At 41.8% G+C, this 25109-nt stretch overlaps 2 protein-coding genes and 1 pseudogene across 2 annotated transcripts in view; all 3 read left to right on the top strand.

Annotated features, from left to right (window-relative positions):
* Nucleotides 1-18694: 18694 nt before the first annotated feature.
* Nucleotides 18695-20062, top strand: LOC103562366 (dnaJ homolog subfamily B member 6-like; annotated as a pseudogene).
* A 993-nt stretch (nucleotides 20063-21055) lies between these two features.
* ZFYVE16 (zinc finger FYVE-type containing 16) overlaps nucleotides 21056-25109 on the top strand; it is a 100457-nt gene continuing 96403 nt past the window's right edge. Inside the window, exon 1 of the mRNA XM_070571520.1 lies at nucleotides 21056-22589. The gene's annotated coding sequence lies outside the window, so the exon portion shown is untranslated. The remainder of the gene's footprint in view (nucleotides 22590-25109) is intronic.
* Nucleotides 21289-22767, top strand: SPZ1 (spermatogenic leucine zipper 1). The gene has a single exon (XM_008537393.2). The coding sequence runs from the start codon at nucleotides 21289-21291 to the stop codon at nucleotides 22417-22419; it is 1131 nt and encodes a 376-aa protein (XP_008535615.2). The 3' UTR covers nucleotides 22420-22767.

Below are 25109 nucleotides of genomic sequence, written 5' to 3'. Positions count from 1 at the left end.
CACCAGCAGTGTATGAGGGTTCCCTTTTCTCCACACCCTCTCCAACATTTGTTATTTTTAGTCTTAGTGATTATAGCCATTTTAACAGGCATATGGTGGTATCTTAGTGTCATTTTGATTTGCATTTCCCTGATAATTAGTGATGTGGAACATCTTTATATTTGCCTGTTGGCCATGTGTATGTCTTCTTTGGAAAAATGTCTTTTCAAGTCCTCTGCCCATTTTTTAATCAGATAGTTTGCAGTTTTCTTGCTATTGAGTTGTATGAGTTCCTTATAAATTTTAGACATTAACCCCTCATCAGATAGATGATTTGCAAATATTTTCTCCCATTCTGTAGGCTGTCTTTTCATTTTGTTAGCTGTTTCTTTTGCTATGTAGAAGCTTTTTAGTTTGATGTAGTTCCACTTATTTATTTTTGCTTTTGTTGCTTGTGCTTTTGGTGTCACATACAAAAATCGTTGCCAAGACCAATATCAAGGAGCTTTGTCCCTCTGTTTTCTTTTAGAAGTTTTACAGTTTCAGGTCTGACGTTTAAGTCTTTAATCCATTTTGAGTTATTTTTTGTGAGTGATGTAAGATAGGGGCCCAATTTCATTCTTCTGCATGTGATTATCCAATTTTCCCAGCACCATTTGTTGAACAGGCAGTCTTTTCCCCATTGTATATTCTTGCCCCCTTTGTCATAGATTAATCAACGACATATGCATGGGTTTATTTCTGGGTCCTCTGTCCTATTCCATTGATCTATGTGTCTGTTTTTGTTCCAATACCATACTGTCTTGATTACTACACCTTTACGATATAGTTTGAAATCAGTAAGTGTGATGTCTCCAGCTTTGTTCTTCTTTCTCAAGGTTGCTTTGGCTATTCAGGGGCTTTTAAGGCTCCATACAAATTTTAAGATTGTTTGCTCTATTTCTGTGAAAAATGTCATTGGAATTTTTGTAGGGATTACATTGAATATACAGATGGCTTTAGGTAGTATGGACATTTAACAACATTGATTCTTCTTTTTTAAAGATTTTATTTTTTCTTTTTCTCTCCAAAGCCCTCTGGTACATAGTTGCACATTTTTAGTTGTGGGTCCTTCTTGTTGTGGCATGTGGGATGCCACCTCAGAATGGCTTGATTAGCAGTGCCATGTCCGCGCCCAGGATCCGAAGTGGCAAAACCCCAGGCCGCCAAAGTGGAGCGCACGAACTTAACCACTGGGCCACAGGGCCGACCCCAACGTTAATTCTTCTGATCCATTTATTTGTGTCTTCTTCAATTTCTATCATCAAAGGCTTATAGGTTTCAGTGTACAAATTTTTTGCCTCTTTGATTAAATTTATTACTAAGTGTTTTTATTGTTCTTTGTTTTGTTTTTAAAGATTTTATTTTTTCCTTTTTCTCCCAAAGTCCCCCGGTACATAGTTGTGTATTTTTAGTTGTGGGTCCTTCTAGTTGTGGCATGTGGGGTGCTGCCTCAGCATGGCCTGATGAGCAGTGCCATGTCCACGCCCAGGATCCAAACTGGTGAAACCCTGGGCCGAGGAAGCAGAGCGCGTCAACTTAACTGCTCAGCCATGGGGTCAGCCCCTTTATTGTTTTTGATGCTATTGTGAGTGGGATTGTTTTCTTTCTTTCTTTCTTTCTTTTTTTTTTTTTGAGGAAGATTAGCCCTGAGCTAACATCCATGCCCATCTTCCTCTACTTTATATGTAGGACTCCTGCCACAGCATGGCTTGCCAAGTGGTGCCATGTCCGCACCCAGGATCTGAACCTCAAACCCCGGGCCACCAAAGCAGAAGGTGTGCACGTAACCGCTGCGCCACCAGGCCGGCCCCTTCTTTATTTCTTTTGCAGATATTTGGTTGTTGGTGAGTATTCTTTCCCCATTCATTTGCAACATTCTCTAAGTCATGAATCTTGCAGCTGTTTCCTGGGCTCTCTATTACGTTCCCTTCATCTGTTTGTCTCTCTTTGCATCTATATATACTGTTTTAAATTCTGTAACTTTCCAATAAGTCTTGCTACCCGGTAGATTGAGTCCCACCACCTTCTGCAGTGGCATCTTAACTCTTCTTGGCCCTTTTTCACTTCCATGTAAATTTGAGAACCACCCTGTAAAGTTTCACAAAAAGCCTGTTGGAATTTTTATCAAAATTTCATTGAATCTGTAGCTTGTGAAGAATTGACATCTTTACAAGAATGACTGTTCCTATCCAAGGGTACTGTATATATTTTTCCATTTATCTGAGTCTTTCTTATTACCTTTCATTAAAATTATTTTCTCCACATAGACTTTGCACAATTTTTGTTAAACATATTCTTGGATTTTTTTTTAATTGTAATTGCATACAATATATTTTTAATTTTTAATTGTGAAATACAAAATAGCTACAGAATGAGTATGTAAGCATACACGTACAATTTAGAAGAATAATTATGAGGTCATCACTCATGTGACCTCCACCAGGAGGAAGAAATGAAGGCTGGCCTGTACTGTGAAAGCCCCGGTGTGTCCCACTCAGTCACACCCTTCTCTCTCCACCCCAGAGATGAGCACATCCATTGCCTGTCGTCACAGTTTTATTACCGTGTATGTGTCTCCAACTGGTTTAGTTTTGCTTATTTTTGAACCTTATACTAATGGCATCATATTGTATGTATTATTATAGACTTCTCCTAGTCGTGGCCATTTTGTGAGATCCATCCATTTTAATATACCTAGCTGTTTTCACTAATGTGTATTCCATTGTATGAATAGACTACAATTTGTTTCTCTATTCTATTCTTATTGGGTATGTCTTATTTCCGGTGTTTGGTTATCAAAAACAATGCTGCTGTAAAAATCCATGCTCATAAGATCTGTATGTATTTTCTGGAGCACATGAACAAATATTTTTCTAGGTCAGCAGTTCTTAAAATGTGGTCTGAGGGCCCCTGGGAGTCCCTGAGAGCCCTCGTGGCTTCTGGGGGGCCCTCCCTTTTCCAAATATGTATCTATATGATCCAAATTTTCTTCACATCCATCAACCAAAACAGCGTAGATCACAACATATTGAAAGTAGAAGCAGATATGAGAATCTAGCTGTCTTCTATTAAGCAAACGTTAAAAAGTCTTTTAAAAAGGTAAAACAGTAATTGTTTTTATAATATAGTTATTTTACATGAAAATATGTTGTTGTCAGCTAGATATATTAAACAGCTAGATATATTAAAATGGATGGATCTCACAAAATGGCCACGACTAGGAGAAGTCTATAATAATACATACAATATGATGCCATTAGCATAAGGTTCAAAAATAAGCAAAACTAAACCAGTTGGAGACACATACACGGTAATAAAACTGTGACGACAGGCAATGGATGTGCTCATCTCTGGGGTGGAGAGAGAAGGGTGTGACTGAGGGGGACACACCGGGGCTTTCACAGTACAGGCCAGCCTTCATTTCTTCCTCCCGGTGGAGGTCACATGAGTGATGACCTCAAAAAAATGTTTTTTGGTGTCCTCCTCAATCTTTAAGAGTGCAAAAGGGTCCTGAGTTTGAGGACTGCTCCTCTGGGGCATGGCCTTCAATCTGGGTGCATCATCCGAGGTGTACACAAGGTACAGAGAGCTTTCAAGAGTCTATTTCCAGATCCCTAACGTCCATCTGTCCTCTGTGCCAGCTTCAGGTAGTTCTCCTTTCCTGCCTCCCGCTTTGCAAGACTCTGCCTTAGATCCTAAGAGGCTCTTTCCCTTCTCCACCCCGTGTGTTAATATTTCTGAAGGCTGATACAGGTCACCATCTGTATTGACCGGTGACAGTCTTGCCAAGGTTGTCTTTGCCTGACACCTTCTGGTCAAAACAAGACAGTGCAAGGCTCAAAACTTGAAGACTAGATGTCAGCGACTTAGAAGAAATCCCCTGAGACCAGAGTGGAGCAGTTTTTTAGGAAATGCTGCATCACCAATGCTTTTGATGCCCTGAGACATGTTGTATGGGAAGAAAGGATACTGACTCTGTGCAGAGGGGTGATTCATATGAGCCAACCTGGTGGAAAGACGGTGTAAAATTATTTATTTCACAAGGTTAAAAAAACTATGTCAATAATTTTTTTTCTTTTTGAGGAAGATTAGCCCTGAGCTAACATCTGCTGCCAATCCTTCTCTTTTTGCTGAGGAAGACTGGCCCTGAGCTAACATTCATGCCCATCTTCCTCTACTTTATATGTGGGACGCCTGCCACAGCATGGCTTGCCAAGCGGTGCCATGTCTGCACCCAGGATCCGAACCAGTAAACCCTGGGCCGCCGAAGCAGAATGTGTACACTTAACCGCTGCGCCACTGGGCCGGGCCCTCAATAATTTTTTTACAGCTCTTTTAATAAGTATAACATTTCAATTTTACATTACTAATAAATGTAATTTGTAAAACTTAGAGCCTTGTGGTCACAGGAAATTAAACAAAATGAAAGTTTCAACTTATATACACATTTTTGTTACAAAGAATTATGAGAAGTGATATAAAAAACTTTTCAAGCATAAATACATGTTACCTTAGAATAAAATTCTGGGGGGAAAGTGGATCAGAAATGTGAGTTCAAGGAGAAGAGGACTGATATAAATTTCCCATTGTTAAGGAGGAGTTTGTGTATTTTTTAAACAAATGGCAGTTCATACCAAAATCACTATAGTATTTAGAGTCCACTGGATACATTTAAAAGAATGAAATTTGATGAGAAATTTTAGCTATCAAACTAGAAATATGTGAGGAAGTACATAATTTTTAAAACTTTATGTGGCGTACACTAGCAAAATCTAGAGCATTGTTCACAGGATTCAACCTAGCGATAGGAAAATGAGTGTGTGTCTGGAGCCATGGCCTTCAGTGGGGTTGGAAGGGCTTTACAAAGCTTTTGTCTTTTGCATTTTGTTTTGTTTTGACAGAATATTTTTTTTCAAGTAATTTTATTGAGATCATAATGGTTTACAACAGCATCTTCTGCGTTTTGCTGAGACTGAGCTAAAGGGCTTAAGTCAGGAGTTACATTCCAGACAAGGGGACTCCGCAACCCACTACAGCTGTGGCCTGGAGCCCGGGGCCTTGAGCCCGGGGCCCTGCAGTGGGATGGCGGAGGCCCGGCCTGCTCGAGGGCAAGACACTGATCCACAGAGGATGTGAGCCTCCTCCAAGGAGCACGGAGAGGCAGGACGGGGCAGGGGAGGAGGGGAACTGAGGGATGTGGAAGACTGGATTTAGGTTTAATTCAGGCCTAGTATTTGAAATAAGAGCTCTGACAGGCACATCCAGGAAAAGAGATCATTCAAGAAATCTTTAAATTGTATTGGACCTCTCTCATAAACACACACATAGACTCACTCACAATTTTTTCCTCCTTTCTGAGTAATTCAACCCCAAACTCCCATTTCCAGCCCACAGAATGTTCCCAATTAGTTTGGAATGAAGACAAAAATAACTTGCTTCATCTCCCTCCACATTCCATGGTTAATTGCGGCTTTCTTTCTCAAGGCCGCTCTCTTGGCTGAAACTTAGAAGATCCCAGGGCTGGAGCCTTTGGAGAATCAGAATCCCTGTTGCTTGCGTGAAGATTCTGTTTCTGTGACACCTCTTCCACGTCCCACTCACTCTTGCACCAGGGCAACCGTGAGTCATCTCCCCAGGTACCTTTCTCCCCTTCTAAGAACTCTCACACCAGACAAGGTCAGCACGAGAAAAGAACATTAAAATTCAATCTCACTTATGAACCTACATGGAAAAATTCGGAATGAAATACAAACATCACTTCCACCTACATTCCACTGGCCAGAACATATTGCCACACGACCACATGTAGTTGCAAAGAAGACTGGGAAATATAACCTTTCCTCCAGGCAGCCTTGTGCCCAAATGGAAATTGATTTTAAATTCTCAAGAAAGTCATTGCCCCTCCCTCCGCTCAGCAAGGTCAAGATAAGCAAGTTTCCTACTGTTCCTTTCAGTGTCGTGCATTTATTTTCTACTTTACCCTTATACAAAGGCCTTAGCATTTTGCAGACTCGGCTTGATAAAGAAGTCTTCTATTAGACTCTGAAATGGCTTGTGTCACCTCTCCTCCCATATGAGACTTAACCGTCAAAACTGAAATTCAAGTTTACGAGGATTTGGAGATGCCTGACGGAAGATCCTGACTTCTTGCTTCCTCTGAATTTCTACCTTCTTTTCTTTTTCGGTTTTGATTTTTTTTTTTTTTTTTTTTTTTTTTTTGCCAGCTGAGCAATACAGTTACATAATTTATTAAAAATTTACTCCAGAGGCCAGTCCCATGGCTTAGTAGTTAAGTTCACGTGCTCTGCTTTGGCTGCCCAGGGTTCCTGGGTTCAGATCCACGTGCAGACCTACCCTCATCAGCTATGCTGTGGTGGCAACCCACATACAAAGTAGAGGAAGACTGGCACAGATTTTAGCTCAGGGACAATCTTCCTCACCAAAAAAATTAAAAATTTAAAAAATTTTAAAAATGTACTCTAGCATGTCTTGTTTTACGAGGAAGTTCATGCAGGGTCTCCAGACACCATCCTGCCCAAGGGGAGGTTCTCTCTGATATTTTTAGAGGTTTGTTTAAGAAAACTTCAAAGGACAGCTAGTCTTCATCTTATACAAAAGATTTCAGAGAATAGAAAAGAAGGAAAGTCACACAACTCATTTTATGAGACTTTTGTCACCCTGACATCCAAACCAGACAAGGTCAGCACAAAAAGAGAAAAGTAAAAATCATTCCCACTTATTAACATAGATGGAATTACCACTGGAATTTTTAGTTAAATAAGCTAATAAGCTCTCTTTTGCGCTTAAAACATTGTTTACAGACACAGATGGAAATGTCCTAAGTAAAACACAAGCAAATCCAAGTCCAATAGTATATTTAAAAAGAATGATTCCAAAATAATTCAGAGATGGCTTAATATTTGAAAATCTATCAGTGTAATTCACCAGATTAAAGATTTAAGGAGAAAGCCACATAATCCTTTCAACTGATGTAGAAAACACATTTGATAACAGTCAACACTCATTCTTGACAGACTACAAATAGAAGGAAACTTCCTTAACTGATAAATGGACTCTACATAAGACCTTCAACACTCATTCATGCTGTGGTCAAAATCTGCAAACTTAGAAGCTAGAAGTGGCCTTGATTTTTATATGAAAGAAACCCCAGGAAAGTGTCCGGCTGCTCGTCTCGGTCTAGGGACTATGACATGGTTCATTCCTCCCAGGTAAGCAATTTCTCCCAAGTCCTGTCATCCCAGAAGAGAAGCGAACCTGTTTCCAGGTTCCTCCCTGTTCCCTCATTCTGGTCACTAACCCCTGACCGCTGGACAGCCATAGAGTGCTGAACGAGGATGCAGTCCTCATGATCAACTGGCTCAACCCACTTAGCTTACAGTGCCATCTCTGAAGCCTGGAGTAAAGTGCCTGAGATCCCCGGGCTGAGCTAATGGCACATGTGGCGTTGGGGCTCAGGCCTCGCGATGCCCAGTCCCATGCGCTTTGTATTTTCTTCTCATGAGCAAAAACAAATTCGTCTCAATTTCTTATTCTGGTTAACCATCTCCTTTAAATTTTTTGGGGTTTCTTTGTATACTCACAACCTTGGGGACTTACCTTCCATCTCAAGCAGGAGTATGGGAGGGGCTGGAGGAAGAGCAAAGGCTGATGGGATTAAAGGAACTGAAGACATTCCCAGAAGGAAGGCAGTGCCTCTTTTTAGGATCATTCTAGAGTAGGGAGTTAGAGAAACCCGAGGCTGCTCTGGGGAAGGAGGTCATTCTGCAGAGGGCGGGAGGGAAAGGCCACCATATCTGACTGTGCAGCTTGTGGATGGCATGACTTAGGGGACACCAGTCACATCATACTCCTTGTGAATTTGTGCATTTATTACAACCATCCTGGGGCAGATGGCAGGAAAGCATCCCGGAAGGAGTGTCTGGTTCTCATTCCTGCACAGGTGCTGCTGGGCTACCTGTACTGCTGCGAGAGGGTCTGACTTTAGCAGAGCTGGAATAAGATCTGGGGTGGCCTAGTCCCCCTTGATTCTGGAATTGAGATCTGGGTGCCAGGGCCAGACATTGTCTTGCAAGAAGGACCAGTGGATCCTGAGCTCTCCTTCTCCTGGACTTTTCTTCTTAGCCGGTTCTGCCAGTAATCAGCTTCACCTGGTGCATCCCCACCTGTTCCGGGCCCAGGCTCCTTCCTGTCTCTGGCGCCTGCTGGCCTCGGCCTTCTCTCTTCTCTGCCACGGCACCATCCCCCGCTGCAGTCTCCATAGCCTGATTTTCCATAGGTGCCTTGGGACTCTCTAAGCATAACTCCCTTACTAGGAAGTAATTACTGTGACATTTTCCTCAGGGAGAATGCTTCTATCCATAAAGAGAAAAAGATAGGAAGTGACTGGCAGCACGCTGTGCAGAAATTTAAAAACCTCTTAGGGAATAAAAGAAATTCTTAGAGAGTTGTTAGATTATCAGCAGATCATCAAAGCTACAAAGAAGATTTTTGAGGAACCCAAGATACAAATAAGAATAAGAATCTCTTTGAGGAAGTGGGCTTAAAGATGCAATCACAGAGCCTGGAGGAAGAAATCAAATGCCAGTGGTAAATCCACTTGTTATTTTAGGCCCCAAGAACAGGAATGTAAAAACCCAGTATAAAATATTAGAACACAGGGGCCAGCCCTGTGGCCAAGTGGCTGAGTTCACGCATTCCCCTTCAGCGGCCCAGGATTTCACCAGTTTGGATCCTGGGTGTGGACATGGCACCGCTCATCAGGCCATGATGAGGTGGCATCCCACATGCCACAATTGAAATATACAACTATGTACTGAGGAGATTTGGGAGAAAAAGTGGAAAAAAAAAAAAGATTGGCAACACTTGTTAACTCAGGTACTAATCTTAAAAAAAAAAAAAAATCAGAACACAGGAACTCAGTGGAAATAGTACCAGTTTTTACAAGGTCTTTTGCAAAGTTTCAGAGGTGAAAAGAGCCTTTAATGAAGTTAATCTAAATAGAGGGACAAAACCTGAATTCCAAAGGGTTAAAAAACAATACTCTGGACTTAAGCAACTTGGACACTTGCAAGAGGAAGCAGAAGATTGAAACGAGCTCAGAGAGCTAATCAAAAAGCGTCAGAAATTTCCAAAAAACATAGTGAGTGCTCTTGCTCACAAAGAAAATGAAATTCGAGTTTTGAGTAATGACATTGCACAGCTGAAATAGCTGGCAGGTGACCAGACTGGGAAGTTTAAAAACACATGATAGATGGCTCACGAAAAGAACCTTTGTTAACGATGGCTGAAAAAGATAAAGGCATGTCCAATCCAAGCTGCGTGCTGAGATGCTAGCTCGGCAAGGGCTGGAAAACACAGACGTTGAAGCTTGCTCACTGCTTTCAGCCAAAGCTGTACTGGAAAATGAATACAAAACTTTGCCTCAGAAAGCTGATATCCTTAATAAACTCTTGGGCAGAAAGGCAGCGTTCTTCCAAAGATGCTGTTTCAGCAAGAGTAAGAATGGGAAGAGAGAGAGCAGAAATATCAGCTACAGAGTAGGTAAAATTTTACAAGCAGAAAATGCAAGAAGCAGAGGGTGAAGTACAGAAAACAAAGACCTTATGAAACCTAGATTTCTCTTCGTGACAAGAAAAGTCACGACAGCTGGCTGGTTGCACAGACTACAGAACGAGCTCTAGTGAGAAGGTGCAGCTGTTAGGCCAAGGCTGATATTAGTATGTGTGTATCAAAAGATAATAATTTTTCAAAACCCAGGGAAGGTCCATTCAACCCCAGGAAGACTATAATGATAAGAAAAATCAAAGAGAGATTTACTAGTCCAAGATTGGTCCTCTGGTCCACCTTTGAAACCAGTGAAAGCCTCTACTGTTATTGATATTGTATCCAAGCGGAATCTCTTACTCTTATCTCACTGGAACAGAGGTGTTAAAGTGAAACTGCGTCTGTCAGTGGTCCTGCACATGGCCCTAGGAGGTCATTTCAGGTATCTAAAATAGTATCTAATTCTGATCTGCATCTTGGTATAGCTTCATCGGTAACTCTTACCAGGAAAGCTTACCAAGATATCACACTTATTCATTAACTCCACCAGCATTTATTCAGTGTCTTTCATGAGTCAGGGATTTTATGAGTGTTAGAGATACAACAAGGAACAAGACGAAATTCTCGCCTTTGTAGAGCTTACATTCTAACAGAGAAAACAGGTAAGTCAATAAAGAAACTGATGATCTAATCCCAGGCAGGGTGAAGGGATAGTCATGGGAGCGCCACTTCACCCATGGTGGTCAGGGAAGGCTGCACTAAGGGGATAACATCTGGGCAGAGACGAGAGTGGAGAGAGGGAGTGAGCGATGTCAAGATCTAGGAAAGATCCTCGCAGGCAGAGGGAATAGCCAGTGCAAAGGCCCCAAGCCGGGAGCATGTTTGGTTTGCTGGAGAAACATCAGGTGTTTCAGGCAGAGAGAACAACATGTTTGAAGGTTGAGAGCTGAGAGTTGAGGACTGAGAATGAACATCCTATGTTCTCGTATATAGGAGGAAACGAGATTTCTAATGGCTTCAAGATAGGGTAGGTGGGGAAGTGAAGAGAGAAGATGTTGGAAAGGTAAACCCCTTCCAGGTGCTATTGTACATTATAAGTCATGTTAAAGAGTTGGAACTTTAGTCTAATGATACATCACTAAGATATTTTGAGCCCTTACTACACTTCAGGCAATGTAATGTAATATATCCTTTACTAGGATTTTCTCACTCGATCCTCATAAATATCCTATGAGCTGAGAACTAATGTTATTTCAGTTTTACAGATGAGGCACAGAGGGGAAAAGTAATTTACTTAAGGACCCAGATCTAGTAAATAGCAAAGTTGACCTAGGATGCCGCGTCAACTTGAGTCCTAAGCCTGTACTCTCGTCCTCCACTCTTCTGCAATTTTAAATGGTCCCTATGGCTGCAGTGTATGGAGGATATGGGGGAGGAAACCCAGCAGAGGCAGGGATGAAAGGCCGAGAGGATGGTCATGGGAGCTTGGCAATGAGAGTGGGGCTGAGAACAAAGAGATGGGCTTGAGAGAGGTTTAGGAAGTGGAATCGTTAGGATTTGGTGTTTGATTGGATCCAGGAAGGGAGGGAGAGGAAGAGAGAGAGGAGTCAAAGATGATTTCCAGATTTCTCCTTAATGAAACTCTGTGGGTGCCATTTAAGGAGACAAGAAACCGAGCAGGAAGGGCAGTTTGGGGCTAGGGGAGAAGATGGTGAGGGGTTTTGGATTAAGGATGTAGAACAAGGAAGTCTGAAAACCAACTCCTCCATGAAGCAACAAGATCACTGGCAAAAAATTGTCAAAATCAACTTTTTAGAACTCTGGAAATTAACCAAATGCTTACAAGAACACAAAGAGCGTTTATTCAAGAAAAATGACTGGATCTCAGTAAGAACAGTGAGCTTTGTGGTGTTTTAATTTGCCCTCCTCCCATCCCCCTGTCCCCAGCTCTGCGGTAGCCTCAGAGCTTGAGTAGCCATGAAAACCAGCAATCTAGCAGCCACCAGAGGGGGCAGAATAGGTTTGAAGTGCCCCAAAAAGCCCCACCCCAGAGAGTCGTCACTATTTGACCTATCTGGAAGCTTCCTGAAAAGCTCCATTTTCAAGACTTGTCTCTACTTTTTTTTTTTTTTTGCTTGAGGAAGATTGTCCCTGAGCTAACATCTGTGCCCATCTTCCTCCATTTTGTATGTAGGATGCCACCACAGTATGGCTTGATGAGTGGTGTGTGGGTATGCACCCAGGATGGGAACCTGTGAACCCTGGACCACCAAAGTAGAGCACATGAACTTAACCGCTGTGCCACTGGGCCAGACCGAGATTTGTCTCTGTTTACCCACTAAGGGCTCCAGGTGTCAGAACAGCCCTATCCCCAAGGCATTCATCAGAACTATTAGCAGCAATTGCTTAACACTGCAACTGCCTGAGGTGGCCAATGAAAGGCTGACCAAAAACCTTAAAGGGAAACACTGGGGAATGAGATGTTCAACGGGGGGCATTAAAAAGCTGAGGCATATTCCTGGGAATCTAGAAAGTCATGCACATAGAAAGGACTGAGTGAGGGGCAAGAGTGAGGCAGAAAATCAGAGAAGTTGATGCCATGGAAGAAAAAAAGCCACAATTCATTGAACACTTACTGAGCGCCAGATGCTGTGCTTGTGCTTACAACATCCTGCCTCGTGGGTACATATCATCACAATCCCCAAGTAACAGTTGAGGAAACTGAGGCTCTGTGAGGTTAGGTAACTGGGCAAGGTTGCAGGGCTAGTACACGGCCGAGCTGGGATTTGAACTCAGGCAGGCTGACTTCACACTTCGTTCTGGATCTGAATGTCTAGAAGGGCCAGGAGTGTAAAATGCAGCTGAGGGCACTAGTCAATAAAGACGTAAACTTGTCCTTTTTGGATTTCTCAGCGAGGAGGTCTTTGAGGAACTTCTTGAAGAGCTGGGGCAAGAAATCAGATTCTAGTGGTTTGAAGAGTGAGTGGGAGTAAGGAAACAGATGAAGCATTCAGCCATTCAGTTGGAAAGAGCAAAGAGGTGGGGCCTTAGCTAGCTGGAGGACCAGTGAGCATGCACTGTTCTTTTTGTTTTTGAGAGATTTCAGCATATGTAAACAGTGCCCTGTAGCTAGGAAAAGGCGTGGTCTCTCAGGAGGTGAAAAGGCCCAGTGTCTTGGGCCCAGGGGAGAAAAGCAAGACAGGAGGGAGGGGATGCCAATCCCAACAGGCCAGAGACCTGAAATCTGACACCCAGAGACAAGCAACCTGCATTATTCTTAACCTCATTCTCAGATCAATTTCATTGTTTGCCCTTTTTGCTTTAGAGATAGAAGCTTGTCTTTAGAAATTAAGAAACAAGGCAGGAGACTGGCCCAGTGGAGTAATGGTCAAGTTCACGTGCTCCGCTTCGATGGCCTGTGGTTTGCCATTTCAGATCTTGGGCACAGACCTACACACTGCTCATCAAGCCATGCTGTGGCTGCACCCCACATAGAAGAACTAGAAGGCCATACAGCTGTGGACTGGGGGCCTTTGGGGAGAAAAAAAAAAAGTGGATTGGCAACAGATGTTAGCTCAGGGCCAATCTTCCTTACCAAAAAAGCATACCTCAAAAAAGAAACAAGGCAGAATTGATGAAGAAACATCATAGTGAAGGAAGATTAATTATTTACATCATTCAAGTCCTCTGCAGTTCTTTAAATGTAGTTACATAATCATTGGTCTTATTAATTGCCATAAAGCGTGTCAGTGTTAGGTTTATAGCATGTCATCTTGATAATCTGTCTGTCTTCAGAGTATCCTAGGGATCCTCAGACACTGTCTGCAGGAGTTGGAAACCGCTTGGTCTAATGGAGCAAGTAGTGAGTTCTGACTGAAAACCAGTAAGTCCGGAGATCTGATGTACAGGTATGATGTCTAAACTTAATAATAGTGTATTGAACACTGAAAATATGCTGAAAGAGTAGATTTCTGGCGTACTCATCACACACACAAAACATGTGAGAAGGTGATTTGTTAATTAGTTTGTATCAACCATTTCACTATGTATATGTATATCAAATCACCATGTTGTACACCTTAAATATATACAATTTTTATTTAAAAATGTACAAATAAATTAAAAATAAATAAACCTATTCATTAAAAGAAAAACAGACGAGGGATTCTACTGGTTCTCAAACTTGGCTATACATGGAAATGCACTGGGGAGCCTTAAAAGTACTGATGCCTGGGCTCCAATCGACAGACTGTATTCGAACTTAGTTGTCCCAATGATGTCTTTTAAAGGTAGTTTTCTTTTCCAGTTCGGGATCCCGTCCAGAATCACACATCGCATTTAGTTGTGATATCTCTTTAATTCCCCTTTGAACAGATCCTCAATCTTGCTTTGCTTCCAAGATCTTGAGTTTTTGAAGAGCATAGCCTAGCTATTTTCTAGAATGTCCCTCCATTTTTGTTTTTCTGCTGTTTTCTGATGTTTAGGTTCAAACTATGCATGTTTGGTCATGAATATTACAGAAGTGATGTGTCTTTCTCTGTGCATCCTGGAGGCACAGAAAATTTTATTTGTCCCACTACTGGTGACGGTGACTTCAATCACTTGGTTAAGGTGGTGGCTGCCTGGCTTCCCCACCATAAAGTTATTATTTTTCCTGTTGCTTATTAATAAGTATCTTTGGAAAGATGCTTTGAAATTATGTAAATATCTCGTTGCTCATCAAATTTTCACCCCCTAGTTTCAGCATAAATTGACGATCTGTGATTGCAACAAGGATTACTCTAGTGGTTGCCAACTGGGGATTTTCTGATCCCACCATTGCTTTTGCGTTTACTAGTTGGCATTCTATTGTAAAGAAGGGTTTTCTCTTCTCCCTCGTTTATCCATCATCTATCACTTGATGTTAGTATGGACTCATGGATTCTGATTTTAATCTATTGGTAATGTCTGTTAATATTATTTATTGATTGATTTTAAGATTGGCGTCAGAGCTAACAACTGTTGCCAATCTTCTTTTTTTCTGCTTTTTCACCCCAAATCCCCCCAGTATATAGTTGTATTTTGTTGTTGTTGTTGTTGTGGGTCCTTCTAGATGTGGCATGTGGCATGCCACCTCAGCATGGCCTGATGAGTGGTGCCATGTCCGCATCCAGGATCCGAACTGGTGAAACCCTGGCCTGTTGAAGCTGAGCGCGCGAACTTAACCACTCAGCCACCGGGCCTGCCCCCACCATTATTTATTTTGAGGTTCAACATCCCATATTTGACAGCGAGAGTTCCTTCAGCTAGTTCTTGCGTCCTTTCGACATCTACTCTCTACTTTGCAATTACACAGGGCTGAGATGAAGACATAAATTTCTTAGGTAACACAAAAATTTCGCTTTCCCAATTAATCGAAATCACACTCTACCAAGTATCTCAGTGTTGCCAAATAAAGAATTTGACTTTTTGAAATAAACTTTTTATTCTAGAATAAAGTTTTAGATTTAAAGAAAAGTTGCAAAGCTTGTTCAGAGAGTTCCTGTATACCCCGCATCCAGTTTCTCCGTTGTTTACATCCTACACTGCTATGTACACTTGTCACAACCGAGAAGCCAGCAGTGGCGCATGACTATTGACCAAACCCCACTTCATTCAGATCTCACCAGTTTTCCCCAATGTCCGTCTTCTTTTCGTCCAGGGTTGTATCCAGGATCCCACAGGACTTTTAGTCATTATGTCTCCTCAGTGTCTTCTGCTCTGTGACTGTTTCTCCAACTTTCCTTGCTTTTGATGACGTGACAGTTTTGAGGAGTACTGGTCAGGTATTTTGTAGAATGCCTCTCAATTTGTTTTTGTCTAATGCTTTTTCTCGTGGTTAGACTAGGGGTAATGGGTTTTGAGGAGGAAGACAACAGAGATGCAGTCCCATTCTCACCCCATCAGGATACATCCCATTGACATGACCCAGCGCTGATCATGTGAACGGGCCCAGATGGTGTTTGCCAGGTTTCTCCACTGGAAAGTTACTTTTATTCCCCCTTTCCACGCTCAACTCTTTGGAGGCAAGTCATTAGGCATTGTCACAGTCTGCTTTCCATGCCTTGTGTCCTCTGACCTCCTGGCTGATTTTTAAATTTTTTCATACAGTATGTTTTACTCTTTGTGAAGTGGGTTCTATGGGTTTTGACAAACACATAGTCATAGATCTATCACTCTGGTACCATACAGCTTAATTCTTTGTGAAGTGGGTTCTACGGGTTTTGACAAACGCATAGTCATGGATCTATCACTTTGGTACCATACAGCTTAATTCCATCACTCTAAAGAATACCCCATGATGGTGCCAGCCAGGTGACATAGTGGTTAAGTCTGCAGGTTTGGATCCTGGGTGCCGACCTACACACCTCTCGTTGAGCCATGCCGTAGTGGCGTCCCACGTACAAAATAAAGGAAGATTGGCAACGGATGTTAGCTCAGGGTCAGTCTTCCTCGCCAGAAAGAAAGAACCCTATGCTCTCCTTAGTTAACCCCTTCTTCTTCTAATCCTTGGAAAACTCTGATCTGCTTTCTGTCCCTGCAGTTTTACCTTCTCTGGTTGTCTTGTGAATGGAATCATTTGCTATATAGCATTTCCAGTCTGAACATTTTTGTCATGGAAATGCCATTTGCGTTATATGTTTGTCTGACAAGGTCCTTGCGAAACAAACCAGTCTCAGCAACTTTGAAAATCTGCTGTTCCACGTGACCCTTTCCTGTATAACACTGAGCGGATGTTAGAAATCCTTCCACAGCCTCCGGATCCGCAGAGCCTTTAACAAGCTAAGGCAGGCTGGGGCTCTGATTCCAGCTCTCGTCGTAACCAACTGTAATTCTGGGCAAGTCACTTCAAATCTTCACCCTCAAACTCTGAAAAAAATAAAACTGTAGATGTGAGTATCTCCATGGTTCCACTCATTCTAAAGTTCTATATATAAAAAAAAAAAGTTCGGGGCTGGCCCCGTGGCCTAGTGGTTAAGTTCGCGCGCTCCGCTGCAGGCGGCCCGGTGTTTCCTTAGTTCGAATCCTGGGCGCGGACATGGCACTGCTCGTCAGACCACGCTGAGGCAGCGTCCCACATGCCACAACTAGAAGAACCCACAACGAAGAATACACAACTATGTACCGGGGGGCTTTGGGGAGAAAAAGGAAAAAATAAAATCTTAAAAAAAAAAAAAAAAGTTTGTGAGTAATTTTAATAGCACCCAGCACCACCTGGTGGTCAAAGGGAAGAGGACATGCTGAGGAAAAACGTTAATAGACGCGTCCCGCTGCATCGGTATTTTGCTTGTTTGAATAAAATTTCACATTTTCAAACAATTTCTCCTCTAAACTGGCTACATACAAGTGCAGTACTACATATAAAATCAACCACATGGGTCATTATGTCTAAAATCACACCCTGCATTTCAGAATCCCTTGTGGATATGCTCTAACCCTTGAATAGTCATCATCAATCAGCTATTATGCTTTGGTTAACAGAAAAGAAAACAAAACAAAACTATAGAACAATTACACAAAATAAAAATATACTTCATTATACCGAAAAACTTCTATCATATTAAAATTATTCATACATATTTGAGCAAGAAAATAAGTGATGGTATTCAATTATAACCCCCAAAATAAAACAAACGTCTGTGAGTTCTTACTTATATAAATGCATAGTTGAATGAATGAATGAATAGGTAAATACAGGAAAACAGCTCTTCTTTACAAAATAATTCCAGTCAATAAATATAAAAGGAATAAGAGAAATAGAAAACCATCATTTGATCCCTACTGAGTAACTATTGCAGGCAAGATCCACTCCTTATACTAAAAAGTTGACTGTACAGGCAAAAGTTTGAGGAGAAACAGGATAACTTCATAGTCTCAAAATATCTCCCCCAAGATCTTTATTAATTACAAAAAAAAGATAGTAGCTTTACAGCAGATAAATCCAGCAGATATCTCCTAATAAAGTGACCAAGGTTAACATCGCAAAAATGACATAATGACATCATGTGCCCTTTGATATGATTTATATTTTTGTTAAGGCTAACTGGTTTTAAAGAGAGAAAATTGTATACAATTTTTCCCTCTAATAATTTTAGAAACAGCTTTTTGCTTTTCTTTTTTTAAAGTCATTAAGCAACGGGAAACTTAGTAGATAGCAATCAGAAGACAATCCAAATGTGTCTGACTTCCCCAGTTATCCACTGGGAATGTGGGTCATAAAGGAGAGAGGACCACTCTGGGATTCTTTCATCACCCGCAGTAAACTCAGATTTCAATAAAATTAACAGAAATGTTATGTGAAATTCATTATATTTGTATGCAGGAAGGAAACATTTAAATTCCCTTTTGATGAAAGGAAAAGAGTTCTCTTGATATCTTGACCAAGCTAACTTCAAATCAGTTTCCATAACAATCAAAGACAATATCATATTTACGTCCAAAAGCATCTAAAAGCCCCAAGCATAAGAAAAAAAATATAAAATACGTTTTCTTTTCAAGTATCGGTGAAACATACATAAACACTGATAATTTACTAGGCCAAAGAGAAAATATCAATTTCAAAAAGTAGAAATATTATATTTTCTGATTACAATGCAATAAACTAAAAATAAATGACCAAATCAGAAGAAAAAATTTCCCTGGCCTGGAGATTGAAAAATTTTCCTAAATGATGCCTTGAATCAACAGGACCTTATGAGATGGAATCAAAGCATGAGGACAATTGCTAGCCTCCATGGTATCACTGTGTGAATTAGAAAAAGCGCTCCTTCTTCATGTCAAAAAAAAAGGACCAACTCTGCTGTATCTGTGGACGGTCATGAGGCGATGGCTCTGAGCCCAGCTGTCTGGAAGATGAGCATGAGGCTCAGGGAAATTGAAGTCAAGTGAACTGGTAGCTGTGAAAGAAAAGTATATAAATTTCTTTTCTCTAAAAAAAAAAAAACCTACTAGGGGAGAAAGGAAAGCGCGAGGAGCCACTGTCACCGTCACCAGCGCCGCCGGGCCGGAGCCAAGGGAGACCGGGCCCTTTCCCGCCGCGCCGTCCCGCCGCCGGCCCCGCGTCCTCGGACTTGTTCCAACAGCCTGTTAAAACACGGTGGAGTGCTATGAAGTTCTAGGCGTGCAGAGACATGCCTCAGCCGAGGATATTAAAAAGGCATATCGGAAACTGGCACTGAAGTGGCATCCAGATAAAAATCCTGAGAATAAAGAAGAAGCAGAGAGAAAATTTAAACAAGTAGCTGAGGCGTCTGAGGTGTTATCAGATGCTGAAAAACGGGACATCTATGACAAGTACGGCAGAGAAGGATTAAACGGTGGAGGTGGAGGTGGAAGTCGCTTTGACAGTCCGTTTGAGTTTAGCTTCACATTCTGTAACCCAGATGACGTCTTCAGGGAATTTTTTTGGTGGAAGGGACCCGTTTTCATTCGACTTCTTTGAAGACCCATTTGAAGACTTTTTTGGTAGTCGAAGGGGCCCTTGCGGAAGCAGAAACCGAGGCACAGGGTCGTTTTTCTCTGCCTTCAGTGGATTTCCATCTTTTGGAGGAGGATTTCCTTCTTTTGATGCAGGATTTACTTCCTTCGGTTCACTGGGTCGTGGGGGCCTCACTTCGTTCTCTTCCATGGCATTTGGTGGTAGTGGGATGGGCAACTTCAAATCTATATCAACTTCTACTAAAACCGTTAATGGCAGAAAAATCACTACAAAGAGAATTGTCGCGAATGGTCAAGACAGAGTAGAAGTTGAAGAAGATGGCCAGTTAGTCTCTAACTAACGGTAAGGAGCAGCTGCTGCGCTTGGATAGCAAGCAGTTCAACGCACGCATGTAACAAACAGAAATGTTAACCTAACAAGCACCATTTGAGGATTAACAGGAACACTTTTTTTGAAGATTTCAAACGAACTCGACTTTCAGTATAACTGTACCTAGTCTAAAGTATTTATGCACAGCTCGTAGGAGCCCTATTTGTCATAGACTTTTGAGTTTATTGTTGGGACCAAATAATAGGACCATTTTTTTGTTTTTTGTCTTTAAAATTGTTGTAAATCTCTGTATGCTCTTTGCTTTTTTATTAAACGTAATCCAAAGTGGCCGTGACTCTTTCGTACACTAACACCAGCGCGGACCTGCTTTTCCATTGTGTTTGAAACGTGAGCCGAATAACGTCAGCCTGCTGTGAAGTTAACATCGCCAGAATGAATCGTCCACAAAAATAATTTCTTTTTTTTTCAGTATTTAGTAGTGAAAGATATTAATGCATTAATGGTAATACATTTCTGGTTTAATATAAATTGAGGATGTTTTCTAGTTGTGCATGAATGCTGGCAACTTAGTAAGTTTCGGCAATTGTTTAAATATGTAATGTTAAGCTTAGGTTTAAAAAAGTAAAGCTGGTAAATTGGATCTTTGTCATTTACTTAAAAAAAAAAAAAGAAAAGAAATGCGAATGTGTTTGGTGCATTCTTTCCAGAAAAAAAAAAAAAAAAACCTACTAGGGTATGAGTTTTCCTTTAAGATTGGAAGCAAACTTCCAGTTAGTAAAGTGCTTGCTAGCAAGATTTTGAAGGCCAAGAAAAAGTCTCACTTAAGGAATGTTTTCTTTGGTTGAACTCAATATTCTTGAGGTCCTGATTGCTATGGAGAAAAAGACAAAGACGCACTAGATTTTAAATTTGAGTGAGTTTTCTACAACCCACTATAAGATTTAGCTGTTTCAAATGCTTTAGATAAATTATGCCACTTTTAACAAGTTCTTGTGAAAAGTAGTGATGACAGTTTTACATCATTCGATGTAAATGATTGGGGAGCAAGCTTACTCAGCCTGGCTTAAAGGATGCCTGTATTTGAACCCAAGAAAAGTCCCAATTTGTAACTGCGTTGTTAGAGAACCATTCAGATATTCTCTTCTGACTGCAGCAGAATATTTTTGAATAGAGTGATTCCTGACATTATTTCCCTAAGATCACAAAAAGATGCAGCACTTTGGGGTTCTATTTTGTAAGGATAACTTCCTTAGACAGTAGCATCCCTCTTAGAATGGAACGGTAGAGTCTCCAGGTGCTGTGAAAGAAAGGGGAACCTCACCAGGGAGCGCGTCCCTCAGCCACGTACTCACAGGGTGGAAAAACACTGCAGTGGAGGTTGGGTCGTGGGCGGTGGGGCTGAGGAAGGACTGTCACCGACCACAGTTAGAATGACATGAATAAAGACCCAGGCAAGTAAGGAGGGGAAGGACTGGGAAGGAAGAGAGAGCCTTCTGGCGTGAGCAGTAGAGGTAGCTCAAGGTTGATTTTGATGCAGGAGTCACTGGGCAGGACTTTAAGAGGCTTCTATTGTGACACAAAGGAGACAGAAGCTGGGGATAGGCCACAATGGTGCAGTGACAGAATAAGGACCTGGTTGCTAGGGTCTGAGAATAAATACCAGAAGCCTGGAAGAGGAGAGATGGAGCCCTAGCTCCTGGTCCCTCTTCCCTCCCCCTCTCCCCCAGGCTATCTGAAATGTCACCTTCCACCTAAACATCACCTTCCTAGCTTCAGTCCTTAACTCTGATCTCTGACTTCTTAGTTTCACATTCTCCAGCCATTTGCACCGAGGAACGCCACCTTCCCTTCCCGTAATCTCTAAGGTTTTCTGCTTTCCTCGTGCCCTGATCACCAGCCCTACTAACTCAGCAGAGATGGAAGTGCCCACCGTCTCCAAAACTCTTAAGCCTACTGCTGGTGTCACTCAAGAGTCTCTGGAGCCCAGGATTATCGTTGCCTTATTCGAAATCCGATCACTTCCCCCTGTCTCCTGGGGTTCTCTCCCTTCCCTAAAGGGTGGGGTCCATCAAGCAACTGAACAAGAGACTGCAAAGAAGTTTGAAAATCTCCTAAAAGAAATTAAGGATATTGTTAAAAATATGACAAGTTGTGAAGAGAAGATCACAGAAGCAAAAGAATCTTTTGAGGAAACCAATATTTCTGAGGATGTGGCAGAGCTTACAGAAAAAATCAGAGGACTCGATAAAATGAACAAAGTGCTATTGGAAAACCTGCTTGGTAGTTTGGACCTAGAGAAAGAACAGAATGCAAAGAAACAGGAGATGATATTGGAAAACCAGAACTCCAAGGATACAGTACAAGGTTTTGCGAGGGATTTGGTAAATCGTTCAGAAGAAGAAAGAGCCCTGAATGAAACTCAGCTAAGTAAGGAAAAGGCAAAGCATGAATTCCCTCATGTTCAAGAAAAAAATATCAAACTTAGGAACAACATGGAGCAGTTACTCCAGGAAGCAGAACACTGGAGTGTGCAACATAGTGAGCTTAGTGAACTAATAAAATTGTACCAGAAATCTCAGGAAGACATAAGAGAAACTCTTGCAAATAATAGAATCCATTTCCAAACGCAACAAAATAATGAGGCGTCAGCTAAGCACAAGCTGGAGGAACAAGTGAAGAAACTGAAGCATGACACGTATTCATTGCATTTGATTGCAGCTTTGCTGGAGAATGAATGCCAGATCTTACAGCAGAGAGTAGAGCTTCTCAAGGAACTCCATCGTCAGAAAGAGCGAGCTCGGCAAGAGAAGCCAATTCAGATCAACAGTGAACAGGACGAGAAAGAACCGAAGCTACCAGAAGCCCAGAAGGTAGAAATGTATAAGCAGAAAATACAAGCAATGGAGGGTGCATTTCAGAAAAGAAACCAATTCTATAGAAGCCTGGATGTTTGTCGTAATAAAAAAGCTCGTAATAACTGGCTCAATATTCGTATTGCAAGAAAAGCTCTTATGGGAAAAAGGAGGCCAGGCAGCAGCCTAAGATAGAAAATATCAAAAGTAGAAGAAAAGGCAATTCTTAAAAACCGAAAACTATAATACATCCAACTCCAGGCATGGTCAATCATCAAACCTACGATAGATCTGTTGGTTCAACTGAGAAACAGCTATGGAACAAGAAGATTGACACCAACCTTGTTCGTTCCCTCAGTAGTTATGTAAGTTTGGCTTTTAATGACCATTGGTGTCAACATCAAGTTCATAATTTTTCATCTTTACAATATGCTTGCTTTTGTAGTTATTAGATAGGGATCCTATGACGCTTTAACCAAAAGTAGGAAGTTACAGGTCCAATTAAGTAAAGATCTAAATAAAAACCAGATCAAACAATGGAAAGGTTTTTTTTTTTTCTTTATTTAAAGATGACCTCGGGGGGGGGGAAGTTCTGGGGGAAAAAGTATATAAAACTTCAATTGTGAACTTTTAAAGCTTGCTTTTTAAATTCATGTTTCCTTTTCCCATTATCCACTGAAGTGTGGGGAGCGCTGGAGTAAAAAAAGAAATGCTGATAAACTGCTCGTAAACAGTTTTTCGCTTCTCGTAAGTCTCTCCATCCCCTGGATCTACTTTTGCTGATGCTCCTCCCTGCTCCTCTGCTAGGGACTGGTGGGCATACCGGAAGCGGAGGCCCTGGGGGAAGGACACCTTGGCTTGTTTAGAAGAACAGATGAGTATCTAGATTTTGTTCTGTGCACGAAAAATTCCTCCCATGCCCCCAGGTGGGGGCACTAGAGTTACCCCGGGCAAAAAGCAATACCTCTGTTAGGGCAGCTGAACTTCTGGTTCCAGAAAAGATGGAGCAGATGCATTTCTCCCTATTCCTCCCATTAAGTAAGCTAAAAACCCTGGACATTATGTATAAAATGAGCATGAGAAGACTGTGACAGATGGAGAGAAGGAGACAGACTGGCCTCGGACCCTGAGACATAAGGAATAACATGATGCTGCGTTCCCTGGGTTTTCTTTTTGTCTCATGTATCCTGGACTAAGTCTTAGAGGAGCCCACAATCCAGAAATGCCAATGCATTTAGACAGAAAATGCACTCCCCCCCCCCCCACCATAAAGCCAGCTTTCTCTTGCCAAAGGATGAGGAAAAGGACAGTCTGGCAAGACAGAAACCTTTGACAAAAACTGCCCTGCTCTGGGGTCCCGGCCCCATGGCTGAGAGGTTAACTTCACGTGCTCTGCTTTGGCGGCCTGGGGTTTACTGGTTCAGATCCTGGGCATGGACCTACGCGTAACTCATCAAGCTATGGTGTGGCATTATCCCATAGAAGAACTAGAATGACCTACAACTAGGATATACAACTACTTACTGAGGGCTTTGGAGAGAAAAAAAAGAGGAAGATTGGCAACAGATGCTAGCTCAGGGCCAATCTTCCTCACCAAAACTAAAACCAAAAAACCCCTGCCCTACTCTAGTCAAACCGCATGGAAAAAGCCATGCCTCCGCCCTTGCCCCCATCTGCAAATACTTAGTGGAGAGACTAGACTTTAGCCCTTGCCTGGAGGTAACAAAGCACTCCTCCCCTCATCTTCTGGGGTGGTGCAGAGAAGGCAAAGTGGGGACCCTGGAGTTCCACCCCCACCCAATGGTAACAAGGTGCTTCCCCCTGACCCCTTCCCTCAGTGGAGTCCACATGGATAGCCTAGATTTCTACACCCTTCCCCCACTGTCACAACATCAGAAGAAACCTGCTAAAACAGAAGATTTAAATAAGATCCAGGGTCTCGTAACATAACGCCCAAAATGTCTAGGACATACAGAAAAGTCACTCTTCATTCCAAGAATGAGGAAAATCTCAACTTGAATGAGAAAAGACAATTAACAGATGCCAACAATGGGAGGACAGATGTTGGAATTATCTGACTAGGGTTTTAAAGCAGTCATTATAAAGATGCATCATTGAGCAACTACAGACACACTTGAAACAAGTGAAAAAAATAGAAAGTCTCAGGAACAAAAGAGAAAATACAAAGCAGAAACAGGAGCCAGCCAGGTGGCAACACGGTTAAGTTCGCACATTCAGCTTTGGTGGCCCAGGGTTCACCAGTTCGGATCCCAGGTGTGGACATGGCACCGCTTGGCAAGCCATGCTGGGGTAGGCGTCCCACATATAAAGTAGAGGAGGGTGGGCATGGATGTTAGCTCAGGGCCGATCTTCGTCAGCAAAAAGAAGAGGATTGACAGTAGATGTTAACTCAGGGGGGAAAAAAAAACAAGAAACAAATAGAATTTATAGAATTGAAAAATATAGTATGTAAAAATAAACTCACTGGATGTGCTCAATATTAGAATGTTGATGTCAGAGTAGAGATTCCACGAACTTGAAGATAGAATAATAGAAATTACCCACTCTGAACAACAGAGAAAATAGGCTGAAAAAAAGTCTAGATTCTAGAGTCTCAAGAATCTGTGGAACAGTAACAAAAGATCTAACATTGGTGTTGTCAGAATCCCCTGCAAAGAGGGATAGAATATGGACTGGAAAAGTAGTCAACAAAAAAAATGGCTGAAAATTCTTCAAATTTAGTGAAAGGCATAAAACTACAGATTCAAGAAACTGAGTGAACTCCAAATAGTGTAAACTCAACGTCAAGGCACTCACCATCAAATTTCTGAAACCTAAAGACAACGTAAAAATCTTGAAAGCAGTGAGAGAGAGAAATGACTCGT

This window comes from Equus przewalskii, chromosome 13 (genome assembly GCF_037783145.1).
Source record: "Equus przewalskii isolate Varuska chromosome 13, EquPr2, whole genome shotgun sequence".
NCBI lineage: Eukaryota > Metazoa > Chordata > Mammalia > Perissodactyla > Equidae > Equus > Equus przewalskii.
Note: the sequence above shows the minus strand (reverse complement) of the source record. Positions and strands in the feature narration are given on the sequence as shown.